At 37.9% G+C, this 14896-nt stretch overlaps 1 protein-coding gene across 3 annotated transcripts; it reads left to right on the forward strand.

Moving 5' to 3' along the window:
* The first annotated feature begins 221 nt into the window (after positions 1–221).
* On the forward strand, positions 222–12330 carry ndc1 (NDC1 transmembrane nucleoporin). Of its 3 annotated transcripts, XM_047369490.1 has the most exons (18): positions 222–499; positions 1951–2071; positions 2164–2265; positions 2546–2720; positions 2806–2932; positions 4040–4148; positions 4317–4368; positions 4467–4599; positions 6001–6093; positions 6171–6252; positions 6384–6545; positions 6627–6887; positions 7018–7130; positions 8867–8917; positions 10583–10646; positions 10736–10836; positions 11367–11527; positions 11613–12330. In XM_047369490.1, exons 1-18 carry the CDS (start codon positions 461–463, stop codon positions 11674–11676), a joined length of 2010 nt encoding a protein of 669 aa, XP_047225446.1. In that variant the 5' UTR covers positions 222–460; the 3' UTR covers positions 11677–12330. The 3 variants fall into 3 exon arrangements, with proteins under 3 accessions (XP_047225446.1, XP_047225447.1, XP_047225448.1); XM_047369491.1 differs by lacking the exon at positions 8867–8917; XM_047369492.1 differs by lacking the exon at positions 222–499 and having other exon boundaries at positions 2145–2265.
* Positions 12331–14896: the final 2566 nt, after the last annotated feature.

Consider the following 14896-nt stretch of genomic DNA (forward strand, 5'->3'; position numbering starts at 1 on the left):
GCTTGATGAAGCTCGAAGTTACACCAAGAATGATTATATGAGCCGAAAGAGTCGATTCTTTTTGCTGAACTATCCAAAGCATCCTGATCACGGGAAGTAGTAGGAATTCCCATTGAGCCATCTTTTTTTCGTGTCGGCTTGTCTTGATGCCGTGAGTTAAGAAGTTAGTAATGTTACTTTTCCTTGATATCTGTGTACTAAAATTAAACCCATTTTAAAAAGTCGTTAACTTTCTCAAGAAGTGTAATCAATTAGCTACTGCATTCTGTTGAAGAGTATATTTGAAATAAATCATGCGCATCTGAAACAGGCAGCAATACGGCCAACTTCTTTTCGGGGTCCTTCTAAGGTGTCTTGAATGCATGTGGCGCGATGTGGATACCGGAGGCCAAAATAGTTTGACAGCCGGTGAGCTGAAGTCGATTTTATCGCAGAAACAAGTTATTTTCAGACAAGCAACATGTTTTTTTCAGCGACACACTGCTGCTTTATTCGCAAGGTGAGTATTTTTTACTAAACAGTTACAGTTCATTTGAAGAACAAAAATGGATCACGTTAGCCGAGTGGCTAACCCCCTACTTCATTTGTTTATGCTAGCTTCCGTGTGTTTAGTTTTACAAAACGTTGTTTTTTTTCAAAAGTATTTTTAAAGTAACCTCTTATTTATATAAAGCACATTTAAAGGAAACGGGAGTAGTCTGTGATTAAAAGTGAAAAATTCCAGCAGAGGACAATTAAAACAGACTTGACAACAACAACAAAAAAATAGTTTGAGTTTAATGTTTTATTAACATTGGTATTTTGTACGATTAAGAATATTTAGAAGATTTTTGTTATATATTGGGGTTGTTTTTATGCCACTGAAGGAAAAATACTTAAAGAATCACGCAACGGTTTAAAATATAGGAAGTCAATGTTAATCTTGGAATAGGTAGATGTAGTGTTTATTCTCTCTATTATTCAAACAAAGAGTTGGTTCGGTAAACCTGAAATATTAAAATGTCTGAAAAATATGTTACAAGACAAAAAAAAAAAAAAGTAAAAAAAGTACGGTCGTTTTTCGCGATGTGTAAGTTTTACACAGTTTTGATCAGAAGGTGAAAATACATTGAATAATATATATCAGACATGTTGTATAAGTTGTGGACTTAAATGAGGAAGCTATACACATTATACAACGTACGATTAAACTCTTTTAAGGATTATGTGCACAAGTTTGAATCTATTAGATTTTTCTTTTTCCCAAATCCGTTATAGGTTCATAAAAATACATTTAAACTCAAATATACACACAACCCTATTATATAAAAACAAAGTAAGGCCTTTTGTAACCTTCAACAACTTTCTGGCATAATTCTGGCTGGATATTGGACCAATCTTCTAGAGTTCATTTAAACTGTTTGGGTTCCTGGTACAGATGCAGCATGGTGTAGGTCAGGACCGCCCCTTTTCCACTGACGATTCCAGAAGTTTAATGCCAGTCTGCTCTAACATCTCAAATTATGTTTTCATGTGTTTGTGCTCATTGTTTAGTTTGGACTCCCAGTTTTGTCCAAATTTTAACCGTCTGACCTTAACTGTCGCCTTCGGAGGAAAGCTGCAGGTGACAATCTGCTCAAGGCGGGATGGTTCAAATGCACTGTTAAAACCCCCAACTTATTATGACATTCATGATGATGAGTAAATGCAAACTTTTACCGGCTTACTGCAAGAGTATAATACATTTTCACTTGTATTATTGAACACAATCAGAGTTTGGGTTTGCTCTAAATGTAGGCTCTAAAACATCACCCCTCATCAATGCACATCTGCAGCGGAGAGCTTGGTTTATTTAGAGAACAAATGAGATAAGCTAATATTTAGTTTGCTTACAAATGCTCGAGGAAGTTATCAGTCACGTTTTGCAGCATAGTTGTTTTTAGTATGTGTAATAATGTCATCTCTGTTTAGGTTATCTGGTGGAGAGCTGCCGCTAGCATTGCCTGGTCTGTCCTGTTGTTGCCGCCCACCACAGCAGTTTTTGTGATGCTCAGCAAGTTCAGTTTTCTTCACCCCATCCAGACAATTACAGGTCAGTCACCACATTGGTTTTGCTGTTTGAAATGTTGTCACCAATTTGCAATTGTGTTTAAAAAAAAAAAAAGACTTTTCTTGTGACACCAGACTGCCTGGCTCTGCTGACGAGTGCCAGTTCAGTTTTCTCCTTTATACTGCTTGGTGGAGTTGTCATCATGGTCGGGTTCTTGACTTTGGAGTATTATACCGGTGAGTGGCAGAAAACAGTAAAAGAGCAATTGTTTTGGCATATAGGGTTTAGGGTTTATGGAGCTTGGATTTAAGACAAAATAAAGAAATGTCTTGCATTTTTCAAATTGTTTTCCTGTTTTATTTATTGTGATAGAAAGCCTGAAACAAAAACTGAAAAATTTCTTAAGTACAATCAAAGAACTGGTTTAATAAAATTAAGTGTTCATCTTTTCAGTTTTTTAGTCAATGATGTCTGTCCAGTTGTTGACATACCATGAAACTCTTTCTGTATATTCAGTTATCCCGACTATTGCCTGCTCTAAAATTGCATTGTTGGGTCAGCTGCTCCAACCTCGCCAGGTTGTCAACTCCTTTGCCCACTGTCTGATGGGAATGATTGTAGGCTGGTGTTGCGCAGTCGCCGTGGGTCACAGATATGAGACGCTCGGGTACCCTGGTAAAAGTAGTGATGGGTAAGTAGATGCCTTGCCAGAATTATTTAGAGTTTGGTACTTTAACTTAAGTTTAACTGCTTCAGTGTCTTTTTGTTCCCCACAGTCATCCTCGGATGTGCCTCAATGAATACCACCTCGTGTTTTTGCTGGCAGGAGCATTTGTCGGGTTCTCTCACAGTCTGCTGGGAGTGATCCATAACATAAATTATGTCTCCTTTCACACTGTTCAGGTATGATATGAGTATTATTTACAGTGCCGCTCAGTTTTCATACACTCATCGTTCACATGAATCTGGTCTTGTTTTTGGGCTTTTATTAATTTATTGAACCATTCTTTTTCCTGCAAGGATTGACGGTGCAACAAACAACTTCTATAATTTCTTTCAGTGTTGTGGATTATCTATAATACCCACAAACTCAAAATTATACATGCAGGCTCAAATCTATATATCCACCCCCTCTTACATTTGAACAGAAGTCCCTTAGTGAGTTGCATCATGAACACATTTTTTTTGGCATAATTCTGTCTCAAAATTTGCCAGCTTTATCTTTTTCAAAACCAGTTTTAAAGTGTGTTTGGGATCATTGTCCTGATAGAAAATTCTGTCCACGTGGCTAGCTGCTGATCTGTGGGCAAGTTACATTCTTAAACTTAATCCATCACCCAACTTGTGCAATGCACCCACACCACTGGCAGCAAAACACACCCTCAGCAACCTTGAAGTTGGCAATTTTGGAGCAAGAGCTTTTTTTTTTTTTGTCTTTTTAGGACAGTGATTCTAAATCCAATTCTGAACCTGTAGACATTAAGCTTTTGGAAAGTCCTGACCTCATTTATACTGAACGTTTTCATATTATGCTTAAAAGTCCCGTCTGGGCCACAAAACCAGACGAACTCAGCATGAAGATGAACTCAACAAATGAACTCGCTCTGACAAGAAAAGTGGTCAAATGTTTGCCAGAATTATACCAGAATCTTGTTGATAGCTTTAAAAACTGTGGTTTCTCTGCAGCTTGCTAATGACTATTTAGACAAATACTGGTAGACGTGTATGTATAACTTTCACCATGTGTAGATAAGAAAAAACTCCACATTTAGTTAAAATTTATGGGCAAAGTTCTTGCTTAAAAAACCCATTAAACTTGTTTGTTGCAAAATTATTTAACCCCATGAATTCACAGTAAAAGTAAATCCTTAAGGTAAGATATGAGATTGAAGTCTATGATGGGTGTATGTAAACTTCTGACCGACTCCGTACTTGACCAATGGCTCAGATTGGCAACATCATTCCCACACTAAACTGATTTAAACGGTAGACCTGTTACTGTTTCCTCAGCAATACAAATACCTCCACTTTAAGGGCTCCCTGCCGTTAGTGGTGAAGTGCAGCAGCATTCAAGCATTTTACGCTGTCAGGAACTTCATTGTTGTGTATTTCTTTCTGGGTAAGTTACTTGTTTTTGAAGAAAATCTCCAAGTTAAGAATATTTAACAAAGGTGCCTTAATCATATAATGTAGTTTGTACTTTTATTTAATGCAAATTATAAGTTATAAATTATAGGTTTTACAAGTTTTTCCCATTTATGACTTTAAAGTAAAATGTTTTATTTAGGCTATATTCCAAAAACATGGATCTGCAAAACTCTGAATCTTCATTTGGACAGGTATGTTTTCTATATAAGTTCCAAACATGTTTTGGGTCTCCAGACCATTGTAAGGATTTAGATGAGCATTGTTGTGTATGAATCTCCTCTTCTTCCAGCTCTGTCCATTCACTCGATAGCATAGCTGGAGTCGTGGACCTCTCCCTTCTCTACCACCTCTGGATCAGCGCCACCTTCCTCCTCTTCACCTGGTACATCACATTGCTGCTCTTTAGGATCTTTGTCACAGAGGTATGTGGACCGATTGAAGTGTTTATCTACGTCAGTCATAGTAAAAGTAAATTGAGTCATTTGTAATGGTTTGTTCTGAGCATTACATGGTACCATGTGATGTAGTTTTACTTTTCAGTAGACTTAAGGATTTAGCTGGGTTGTCTTAAAACAGGTTTAAAAGGGGCTCACTCCCTACGTCTCAGGAAGAAGCTTCGGCGTTTTTACATGTTGAAAAAAGTCTGATTTGACTACAGTGATGTATGGGGTACCCCAAGGTTCAGTGTTAGAACCTATTCTGTTCTGCGGCAAAGAAAGTCACCCAGTTTAAATTAATTTCTGGGCATTTTATGCTCTACTGCAGGATCACTCTGTGTGTTTATGGCCCTGTGTAATGAGACTTTTGTCTAAAGTGACTCATAGCTTAGTTGTATGGTAAAATTATGTAAAGGGCAGGAATTGTGGTTGTTATAAACTAGGGCTCCAACTAATGATTATTTTGCTAATCAATTAATCTGTTTTAATGATTTTATTTATTTATTTTTTGATTAACTGATTAATAATCGGATAGCGAATGGATGCTTTAAAGGAGATTTGTTTTAACACAATTTGAACCAAGTAAATCTAATACTATATACCACATGAGGAGTTCTGGATAGAGCATATTTACAGACAAATGTTTTTTCATCTTAAATGTAAAATTGTGTATATTTTCTGTTCAGTTTTGACCTAATAACTGCTCTGAGTGGCAGAGTATGTTTTAGAGGCTGTATACTCCATTTAATGATATTTCAGTAATTATTCACGATGAATTATTTCAGCCCTGTTTCTAAATACATCATTTGGATCTTTAACAACATTGTCTGTGCTGAGAGGACATATTCTGTTCTCTTACACAGAGGGACAAACCAACGACGACAACAACCTCCTAAATCTAAAGTATGAGGTGCATTTTGTATCCCCTTTTATTCTGGTATCCTTCAATAAAATCCAGTGCAAAAGGGCGTCGGAGGTTAAATTACAGACAGAGGGACTCAATTTACTAATTAGGTGTCCTCTAAAGGCAATTGCTTACACTTCAGTTTGTTTAGGGTAGCAGAGTAAAGGGTGCTGAATACAAATGCAGAACGTGCTTTTCTTTGTAAAAAAACCAGAAAATAAAAAAACATATAATCCCAATAAAGTGGATTGAAGTTTGTGGTTGTATTGTGTCAATGTGGAAAAGCTCCAGTCATATGAATATTTTGCAAGCTGCTGCCAGATGCCATTAGCATAATCAGCTTTTCTTTGTCCTTTTTTTAATGAACCATTACAGACAGCAGTGTTGTTAAACCTGTTTGAGGATCAGAGCAATTCTTACATGAATGCATCATCTCAGCAAGTCTTGCTAATTGTGGATGATTTATATATTATTTTTTGCAGGTGTACAGTTTTCCTGTGCAATTAACTTTTACTGAAGATTCCCACCAGTGTCTTCCCAAAGTCCTTACAGACAATCAGCCAATGATCTTGAAGGTATTAAAACCAACTTGCAGATTGCTATGTGGTGATAATTGTTTGTTCACTGACACTTCTCCTTTCCTAAATGTTAGTTTTTAGCCCTTCAGGACTTGGCTCTGTTGTCCAAACATTCTCCATCAAGACGCAGGGAAGTCTTCAGTCTCAGCCAGCCAGGTCTGCCATGGTTTCCACATGCAGAATCATTTGTTGTGTTGTTTTTTTTTTTTTTTTCTTCCCTTTTTTGTCTATATATTGATGTCCAGTTTGGCTTATAGCAGTATTTTTGTTTCCTTTTTTTTTGCTAGGTGGACATCCTCACAACTGGAATACTGTGAGTAAAGAGTGTTTGGCTCTGCTGACTGATCTGACGCAGAGACTTGCAACTTATCATGAAACTGTAGCAACTAATGGGAGGGCCAAATCTCTGTCAAGTGGGAGTGAAAGGAAAACTTCATCTGAAACATCAGGTAATTTTGATTGCAAGTGTTTGATTAAGGGGGAAGCATTTTAGATCGCTAAAGTTTTATTTTATTTTATTCACATCAAAGTAACCTCCAGTACAGAAGACCTGATGAGTCCAAGACCTGCTTTCCCAATGAAGACTCCAGCTTCTGTTTTTGCCCGCTCCATCGCCGGAGGTCCGCATAGCCCCCTGACGGCACCCTTTACGCCCGACCTGGACAGCCCTTTCGCTTCGCCCGCCCTGCGGCGGCTCACCACTCCAATGGATCAGTGCTCGCCGTGGTACGGCTCAGTGCAGAGCCCGCACATCATGAGGAGGGCGCCCAAACTCTGGTCCACCTCCACAGGTAAGAGAAGGCTTAAAGAAAGTTCACATGCTACATTTAGCTGTCCTTATGTTTAAGAATAAAGTCTACACTTATTAACTTCTGATGTCTACCTGTTTTGACTGGATAATGAGTGTATGTCTCTTTTCAGAGTCACAGGTCAACGGCAGCCCACCTCCCTCTCCAGCCTCGGTTCCCAGTCCCAAACAAGAAGCCGCCAAACCAAGTTTTCTGGCCCAGTTTCTTCAAAACAGAAAAGAACAGGTACAAAGACATCATTGTAAACACAATTCTGAGGTTGTTGTAGTGTCTTGCGAAAGTATTCACCTTATAATTAAAATCTTTTTATATTTTGTTGGTTTACAACCACAAACTTTGAATTATTTAATAGTTTTTTTTATCTGAAATACAAACACAAAGCAGTGCATATTATCAAAGTTGAAGTAAAAAGATGCATCCAATTCTACCCCAACTATAAACAGCTTCCCTGTCCCTGCTAAAGAAAATGGATCCCCACAGGATGATGCTGCCACCACCATGTTTAACAGTGGGGATGTCCAATTTCAGATGATGGATTGAACACTGTTCTGAGGGATGTAGAAAGCTTTATAACCTAATCCTGGTTTTAACTTCTTCGAAACTTTATCCAAGAGTTGTCTTGTCTTCATGATGTCCATGGTCTTTATGATGCTGCTTGTTCAATTATGTTCTCTAACAAACCCCAAAGTTCTTCACAGAACAATTGGGTTAACACTGAGATCAAATGATGAACTTGTTGCACTGGATCTTCTGGGGTCAAAGTAAAATGAGCTAAATACAAATGCACGCCACACTTTTCAGATATTTGTTAGTAAATATTTTTTAAATCATGCATCATTTTCCATCTATCGCAGTGATTCTAAATCTTTTCAGTGATGTGCATCCTATGACATACTTTTTCACCACCCTAACACAAAGTATTTGGCAAGAAAATCATCTTGAAGTGCCTTTTTTGTGGGGGATATTTTTTTATGCAACCATTAATAATATTATTTATTAAAAAAAAATTATTTGCCAAAAAAAGAAATTAATCATCTTTTTTTTTTTTGCTTAAAATATTCTTAAGTCTTTTCAATGACATGAAAGAAAAACAGTTTACATTAAACTGCATTGAAATCACATTGTTCCATTGATCTGAAAAGGGCGCTGCCATAGTCAGGTTTTATTCCAGGTTCCCTCTCTTTCTAAACAGTCTTAATCAGGCATTGGAGAGAAGAGCATCTTGGATAAATATATGGAAGCAAATGGAAAAAGCTGCTTAAAGCTTTCTCTCTCCCCCTGGTCACGGTGCTTCTTTACAAACACCCAAAAATTCTCTGTCCTGCAGCACTAGCAGGTTGGGTCAGAACATCTTTTTGTAATTTAAAATGTGAAAATTAAACAGCCCACTGGCTATAAAATAAAGTTTATGGTCTCATTGCATCAAAAGATTTAAAATTGACAGTGTTTGTGTGTGGATGATTGTTTTTCAGCCGACCTCGCATAAAATGTATATAAGATGCCCCCATTTGAGAATTTCAGTGGTCATAAATTTCCACTAAAACATACTGAAGTTTTGAACATTCAAGGGGTGTGAATACTTTAGCACAACATTGTATGAGTTTGTCCAGCACTGCACTTCAGATTTAAGGTTTTCTTCATTCAGAATCTGCAATCAGATCATAAGAATCAAATAATTAGTTTAGCTTTTTCTGATTTATCCTTATGAAGTCAGGTAGTTTTTTCTAAAAGACGACAAAGTGTCAGTGCCTAACATACAAATACCAGATTGTTAATAATAGGTTAGAAAAGTGTTTAATGAGGAGCCTAGCTGCAGTTTTCCCTTTTTTTTTTTTTTTTTTTTTTGTTTAATGCTGGAAGTATGCCTCCACCTTTAAATAATGGTCTTAGAAGATCGCTATTATTTAAGATAATTAAATGTTTAATATCAACACACTTCTGCACTTAATTGTCTCATTCAGGTTAAAAGTTTCATGGCAAAGCGGGTGCTGATCATGTATTTGTTAAACAAGGTAAGGATGTGTGAAGCATGTGCATGAGGGGCCACTGCATGCTATTATCTGACACAGTAGATGTTCATTTGGCTTTTAACAAACCACTAATCTACCTTCTGGTTCTGGGCCTAATTTTGCCGGCATTACTAATGTAGCTCTTTTCCATCTAGCTGTTACACTGAGCCTAGCTAATTACCTTAAAAGCTTGGATTAAGGAGTCATATAACATGTGCTTTGAAACTCTTGCTTGATGATGAAACCTGTTGTTTGTGCTACTCAAATATTGATGAAACTATGCTTTTCTAATCACGTCGGGACTTTTGTAGTGCCAGATATCTGTCAACATGGCACAGTTGGTGGTACTTTGTCTCCTGAGATTTATGCTTCTTCCTCTAATTACTGCAGCATGTAATGTAGCCCACAGACATGTGTCCAACTCTTAACAACTCTTTAATTTACAGCTTTGAATCTTTAAAAGAAACCCTGACTAAGACAACTTGTACACTACTAAAATACAGTGTTCATACAATATTATTACTTAAAAAAATTCTGTGGGTCGTATTTTTAACCAAAGACCGCACCAGTACTTTTTGAAGAATCAAAGACGTCCTCCTATAAAGGTGCATCTCAATAAATCAGAATGTCATCACAATGCTTTTTTTTTAATTTAATAATTTCTTTCATAAAGTGCAGAGTGATTTATTAGAAGTGTTTATTTTGGTTAAATTTGGTGAGTATTGCTTCAAACTACTGAAAACCCCAAACTTAAGTCTTCTCTGCTGACTCTGTCATTGGCACCTTCCACACAGAGGGTAAGGAACAATAGGTCATTGCTAAAGAAGCTGGCTATTCGGTGTTGTATCCAAGCATCTTGACAGAAAGTTTAGTGGAAGGAGAAACATCGGCAGAAAAAGTTATTGTCTTGAGAGGATTGTGAAGCAGTGCCATTTTAGTAGTTTGAAGGAGGTAGACTGTGGCTATTAAATGTTAAAACTGCTTGCCCTAGTGCTGCGCTAAACAACTCTGCTCATTCTTGCACTTTCTCTGGCATCTCATCAAATGAGCTTTAAACAGTGGTAATGCTAAGAAGAAACCATAACATTTTAACACTGTGCTTCCTGCCCATGCCTAGTGCACGCTGGGGGGGTTTCCATGTTCAGGCGTGAAAATCATCCATGCAATGCATAAGGAGACCATTTAGACCCAGAAATGACATATTATGTAAATTAGACATATAACACAACCAGTTGGTTTAATAAAAGCACAGGAAAAGGACGTGGGAAAAACAAAACTTTAAATCAATTTGTTTTGATCTGGCACTATGTGGAAAATATGAACTTGATCTATAAGGGGGCCAGGTGGATGCAGATCAATGTGTGACATATCCCTGTTTACAATACATCTGTGCCTTTCTGAAGATGAAATCCTGAAATAAACTTTTCATTGATATTCTAATTTATTTGAGATGCACTCGTAGTGTCCAGAGAATCCTCTGAAACATATTGTAATATTGGCGACAAGAAACATTTGTCTAATCATCAAAAGTCATAATTGAAAACAAAATAAGCATTCTGTTTGCTTATTGTCACGTAATGCCATTACTGATCCAAGAAGCTGTATGAGTCTTACTAGTCAGGGTAACATCTCAAAGAGAAGTCGCTGATTTCACATTTTGTCCTGCAGCTTCCAGAAGCCTCTAGTCAGGCTCTCTTCGCGGACAGCCAGGCTCACATCTGGGCGCTAGAAGGTAGGAGGCGATTTCTCCGTTTCCAATTCAATCAGATGAAACTTATTAGTCCAGCATGGTCCTAATGTTCTCCTGCGTCCATCCTGCAGCGCTGTCTTACCTTGTTCAGGCCTCCTTCACAGAGGACCAGTATGGGGTTGTTCAGACTACATTACCCAGCATTCTCAGCTCTATGCTGCACTTACAAGAGGCAAGTTGACATGGTTTACTGTGGCTTAGCATGCTAAATACATTATAGGGTAAATGCACTGAAAGGTCTAAATAATGAAAATAAATGTTTGATGTAAACTGTTGGTCTTCCTCAGAGTTTCTAATCAGAATAAAGATTTATGTGCAAAATGAAAAGACCACATTTACTTGCAGGTTAAGTTTTACAGGGGATTTAGTATCTCTTCGTGTGTAGGTTAAGCCCAGTAATGTGATCGTTTATACTGGTAAATAACCACTGAACCAGTTGACATGTTGTTTAAGGTTTCTATTCCAGTTTCTTTATTGCTGACTTATTTTACCCTTGTTTACATTTATGTGGATGTTACCATTATTTTAAGTATTGAAGTCATGCCAAATGCATTGTTTTCTAATATCTCCTATGTTCTGTTAACATTCTTGATTATATCACTGCTTTAGTGAAAGGTTATCAAGTTAATACATATCATTGCACAGCAGACAGATTAGAGCTTCAGATGTTGCACAGACCAACACGGTTTGCTTCGTTTTTAGGCTGTGGATCGACACTTTAAGCTGCCTCATGCTTCCAGTAAGCCCCTCAGGTCCACCAACAGCATGGAGGACTTCACCTACAAAACACTGCGTTTTGCTCTCAGAGCCACACTCAAGACTGCCATTTACAGGATAACCACCACCTTTGGAAATCATTTAAAGTAAGCTGCTTTTGATTTAAAAATACAGTAAAAGATGGATTTCTTATCCCACACAGGCTAATTAAATAATTCTTTAAACTTTCAGAGCTGTCCAGATGTCTGCAGAGCACCGAAAAAGACTGCAGCAGTTTTTGGAGTTCAAGGAATAAAACCGTGGCCTCTGTTTTCTGCTCATATTGGTGTGATTTATGCTTGTTTTGAACACGTAGAGTAAAAAGAAGAAACCAGTGAAAGCATGATAGTGCCTCCTTTAGTATTTTCTCTGCAGTTGTTATCGATCGTAACGGACATGTTTCCCAAACCCCACATGCTGGAGATGCGAACAAAAACAACCTGCAAAGAATGGACTACAATAGCCTTTGTACAGTCATTCAAAAAAAAAAAAAAAAAATGTTGTAAAGGCCAAAAACCCATGATTTTCTGTGTTTGCATTTGTATAAGACCGTCTTTGCCAAAGTTCCTCCTGTGTTCACCTTTCAGCTGCGTCTTTTTGTGGTATGGGTGAAACAGCACGACTGTTGACAGAAGCTGTTTTGAAAAGAGATGTCAAAGTTATATTGTCTAAAATCTGTTTTTAGGTCTGATTTATGAGTGTCCTTCCAGTTGTCTGCATCTTCTCAGCTAACACAGATCGGGTCTTTGGGTTTATACATGAGTAACATGGGTTTGTGTAGGATTTCTGTGTTGGATGAGGATGTCCTGTCAGCACAAGCACAGATTTGTTGCAGCTCTTTGTGTGTGTTTGTCTCTGCCATGAGTTTGATTTTCCATTCGGACTCGAATAAAAATAAAACTAAGATTTATGAGGTTTTTCCAGTGAAATCAAGCAGATAAGTGATTTAAACCATTTTTGGACTATTACCTTTGTTTAAGTGTACCTTAAACACTTCAGCCAACACTGTTTTCAACCCTTACAATAAAATGCCTTTCAGTATTTCCTTAAAGTTATGGGGTTGGCACTTGCCAACATGTCTTGATCTTTCCTATAGACTTTTTTTTTTTTTTCAGATCTAGAAATGCAGATGTACCAGTATTTTTTTAATTGAAATTATAATAAGAAATAAGACTGGCAAAGTCTCATCTAAGGACCTTGAAGTTGATGTTCACAAATACTCCCATCTAATCTGAGCTTTTATGCAAAATGGGCAAAAGAATAATTTAAATGTCCAAAGCTGGTAGGTGTAGCCTAAATACTTACAGCTGCAGCTACAGCAGAAAATGGCTCTACAACGCTTTACCTCAGGGGGGGTTAAACATATAAAAAACATGCATCCCATTTTTGTTGAGTTATCTCCATAAATAAGAATTTTTGATGGTTGGTGACAAAATGTGGAAAACCCAATGGGTGTGAATACTTTCACATTTCCATCATAAAAATAAATGCCAAACTTTAATGGTCAATAAATAAAATTAGTAAAATTGTATTACCCTGGAGAATAAAAACAAGTTAAATTATTGTGTGCATGCTATGTCATGTAGAAAAATATTGCAAACAAAAGATCTGCACAACAAATTAAGCTTCCACCTCAAAACAACAAAAACATTTCTGGACATTTGTTTTAAGTTACAGCTGCTGTGCAGGTCTACGTTTGTCCTCTACGTTTTTGATCCAGCACGTCCAAAAATCCACTTCACATTGAATTTTAAATACAGGTCCTTCTCAAAATATTAGCATATTGTGATACAGTTAATTATTTTCCATAATGTCATGATGAAAATTTAACAGTCATATTTTAGATTCATTGCACACTAACTGAAATATTTCAGGTCTTTTATTGTCTTAATACGGATGATTTTGGCATACAGCTCATGAAAACCCAAAATTCCTATCTCACAAAATTAGCATATTTCATCCGACCAATAAAAGAAAAGTGTTTTTAATACAAAAAATGTCAACCTTCAAATAATCATGTACAGTTATGCACTCAATACTTGGTCGGGAATCCTTTTGCAGAAATGACTGCTTCAATGCGGCGTGGCATGGAGGCAATCAGCCTGTGGCACTGCTGAGGTCTTATGGAGGCCCAGGATGCTTCGATAGCGGCCTTTAGCTCATCCAGAGTGTTGGGTCTTGAGTCTCTCAACGTTCTCTTCACAATATCCCACAGATTCTCTATGGGGTTCAGGTCAGGAGAGTTGGCAGGCCAATTGAGCACAGTGATACCATGGTCAGTAAACCATTTACCAGTGGTTTTGGCACTGTGAGCAGGTGCCAGGTCGTGCTGAAAAATGAAATCTTCATCTCCATAAAGCTTTTCAGCAGATGGAAGCATGAAGTGCTCCAAAATCTCCTGATAGCTAGCTGCATTGACCCTGCCCTTGATAAAACACAGTGGACCAACACCAGCAGCTGACACGGCACCCCAGACCATCACTGACTGTGGGTACTTGACACTGGACTTCTGGCATTTTGGCATTTCCTTCTCCCCAGTCTTCCTCCAGACTCTGGCACCTTGATTTCCGAATGACATGCAGAATTTGCTTTCATCCGAAAAAAGTGCTTTGGACCACTGAGCAACAGTCCAGTGCTGCTTCTCTGTAGCCCAGGTCAGACGCTTCTGCCGCTGTTTCTGGTTCAAAAGTGGCTTGACCTGGGGAATGCGGCACCTGTAGCCCATTTCCTGCACACGCCTGTGCACGGTGGCTCTGGATGTTTCTACTCCAGACTCAGTCCACTGCTTCCGCAGGTCCCCCAAGGTCTGGAATCGGCCCTTCTCCACAATCTTCCTCAGGTTCCGGTCACCTCTTCTCGTTGTGCAGCGTTTTCTGCCACACTTTTTCCTTCCCACAGACTTCCCACTGAGGTGCCTTGATACAGTACTCTGGGAACAGCCTATTCGTTCAGAAATTTCTTTCTGTGTCTTACCCTCTTGCTTGAGGGTGTCAATAGTGGCCTTCTGGACAGCAGTCAGGTCGGCAGTCTTACCCATGATTGGGGTTTTGAGTGATGAACCAGGCTGGGAGTCTTAAAGGCCTCAGGAATCTTTTGCAGGTGTTTAGAGTTAACTCGTTGATTCAGATGATTAGGTTCATAGCTCGTTTAGAGACCCTTTTAATGATATGCTAATTTTGTGAGATAGGAATTTTGGGTTTTCATGAGCTGTATGCCACAATCATCCGTATTAATACAATAAAAGACCTGAAATATTTCAGTTAGTGTGCAATGAATCTAAAATATATGAATGTTAAATTTTCATCATGACATTATGGAAAATAATGAACTTTATCACAAAATGCTAATTTTTTGAGAAGGACCTGTATATAAAAAAATAAACTTTTGTCTGAAGAAGCCCCAGTTTTACTAAACTTCATATGATGAAGTCATTTCTGAAATCTTAAAATGAAAACCCTCCCCTTTTCAAGGAGCTG

The sequence above is a fragment of the Girardinichthys multiradiatus genome, chromosome 6, assembly GCF_021462225.1.
Source record: "Girardinichthys multiradiatus isolate DD_20200921_A chromosome 6, DD_fGirMul_XY1, whole genome shotgun sequence".
Classification (NCBI taxonomy): domain Eukaryota; kingdom Metazoa; phylum Chordata; class Actinopteri; order Cyprinodontiformes; family Goodeidae; genus Girardinichthys; species Girardinichthys multiradiatus.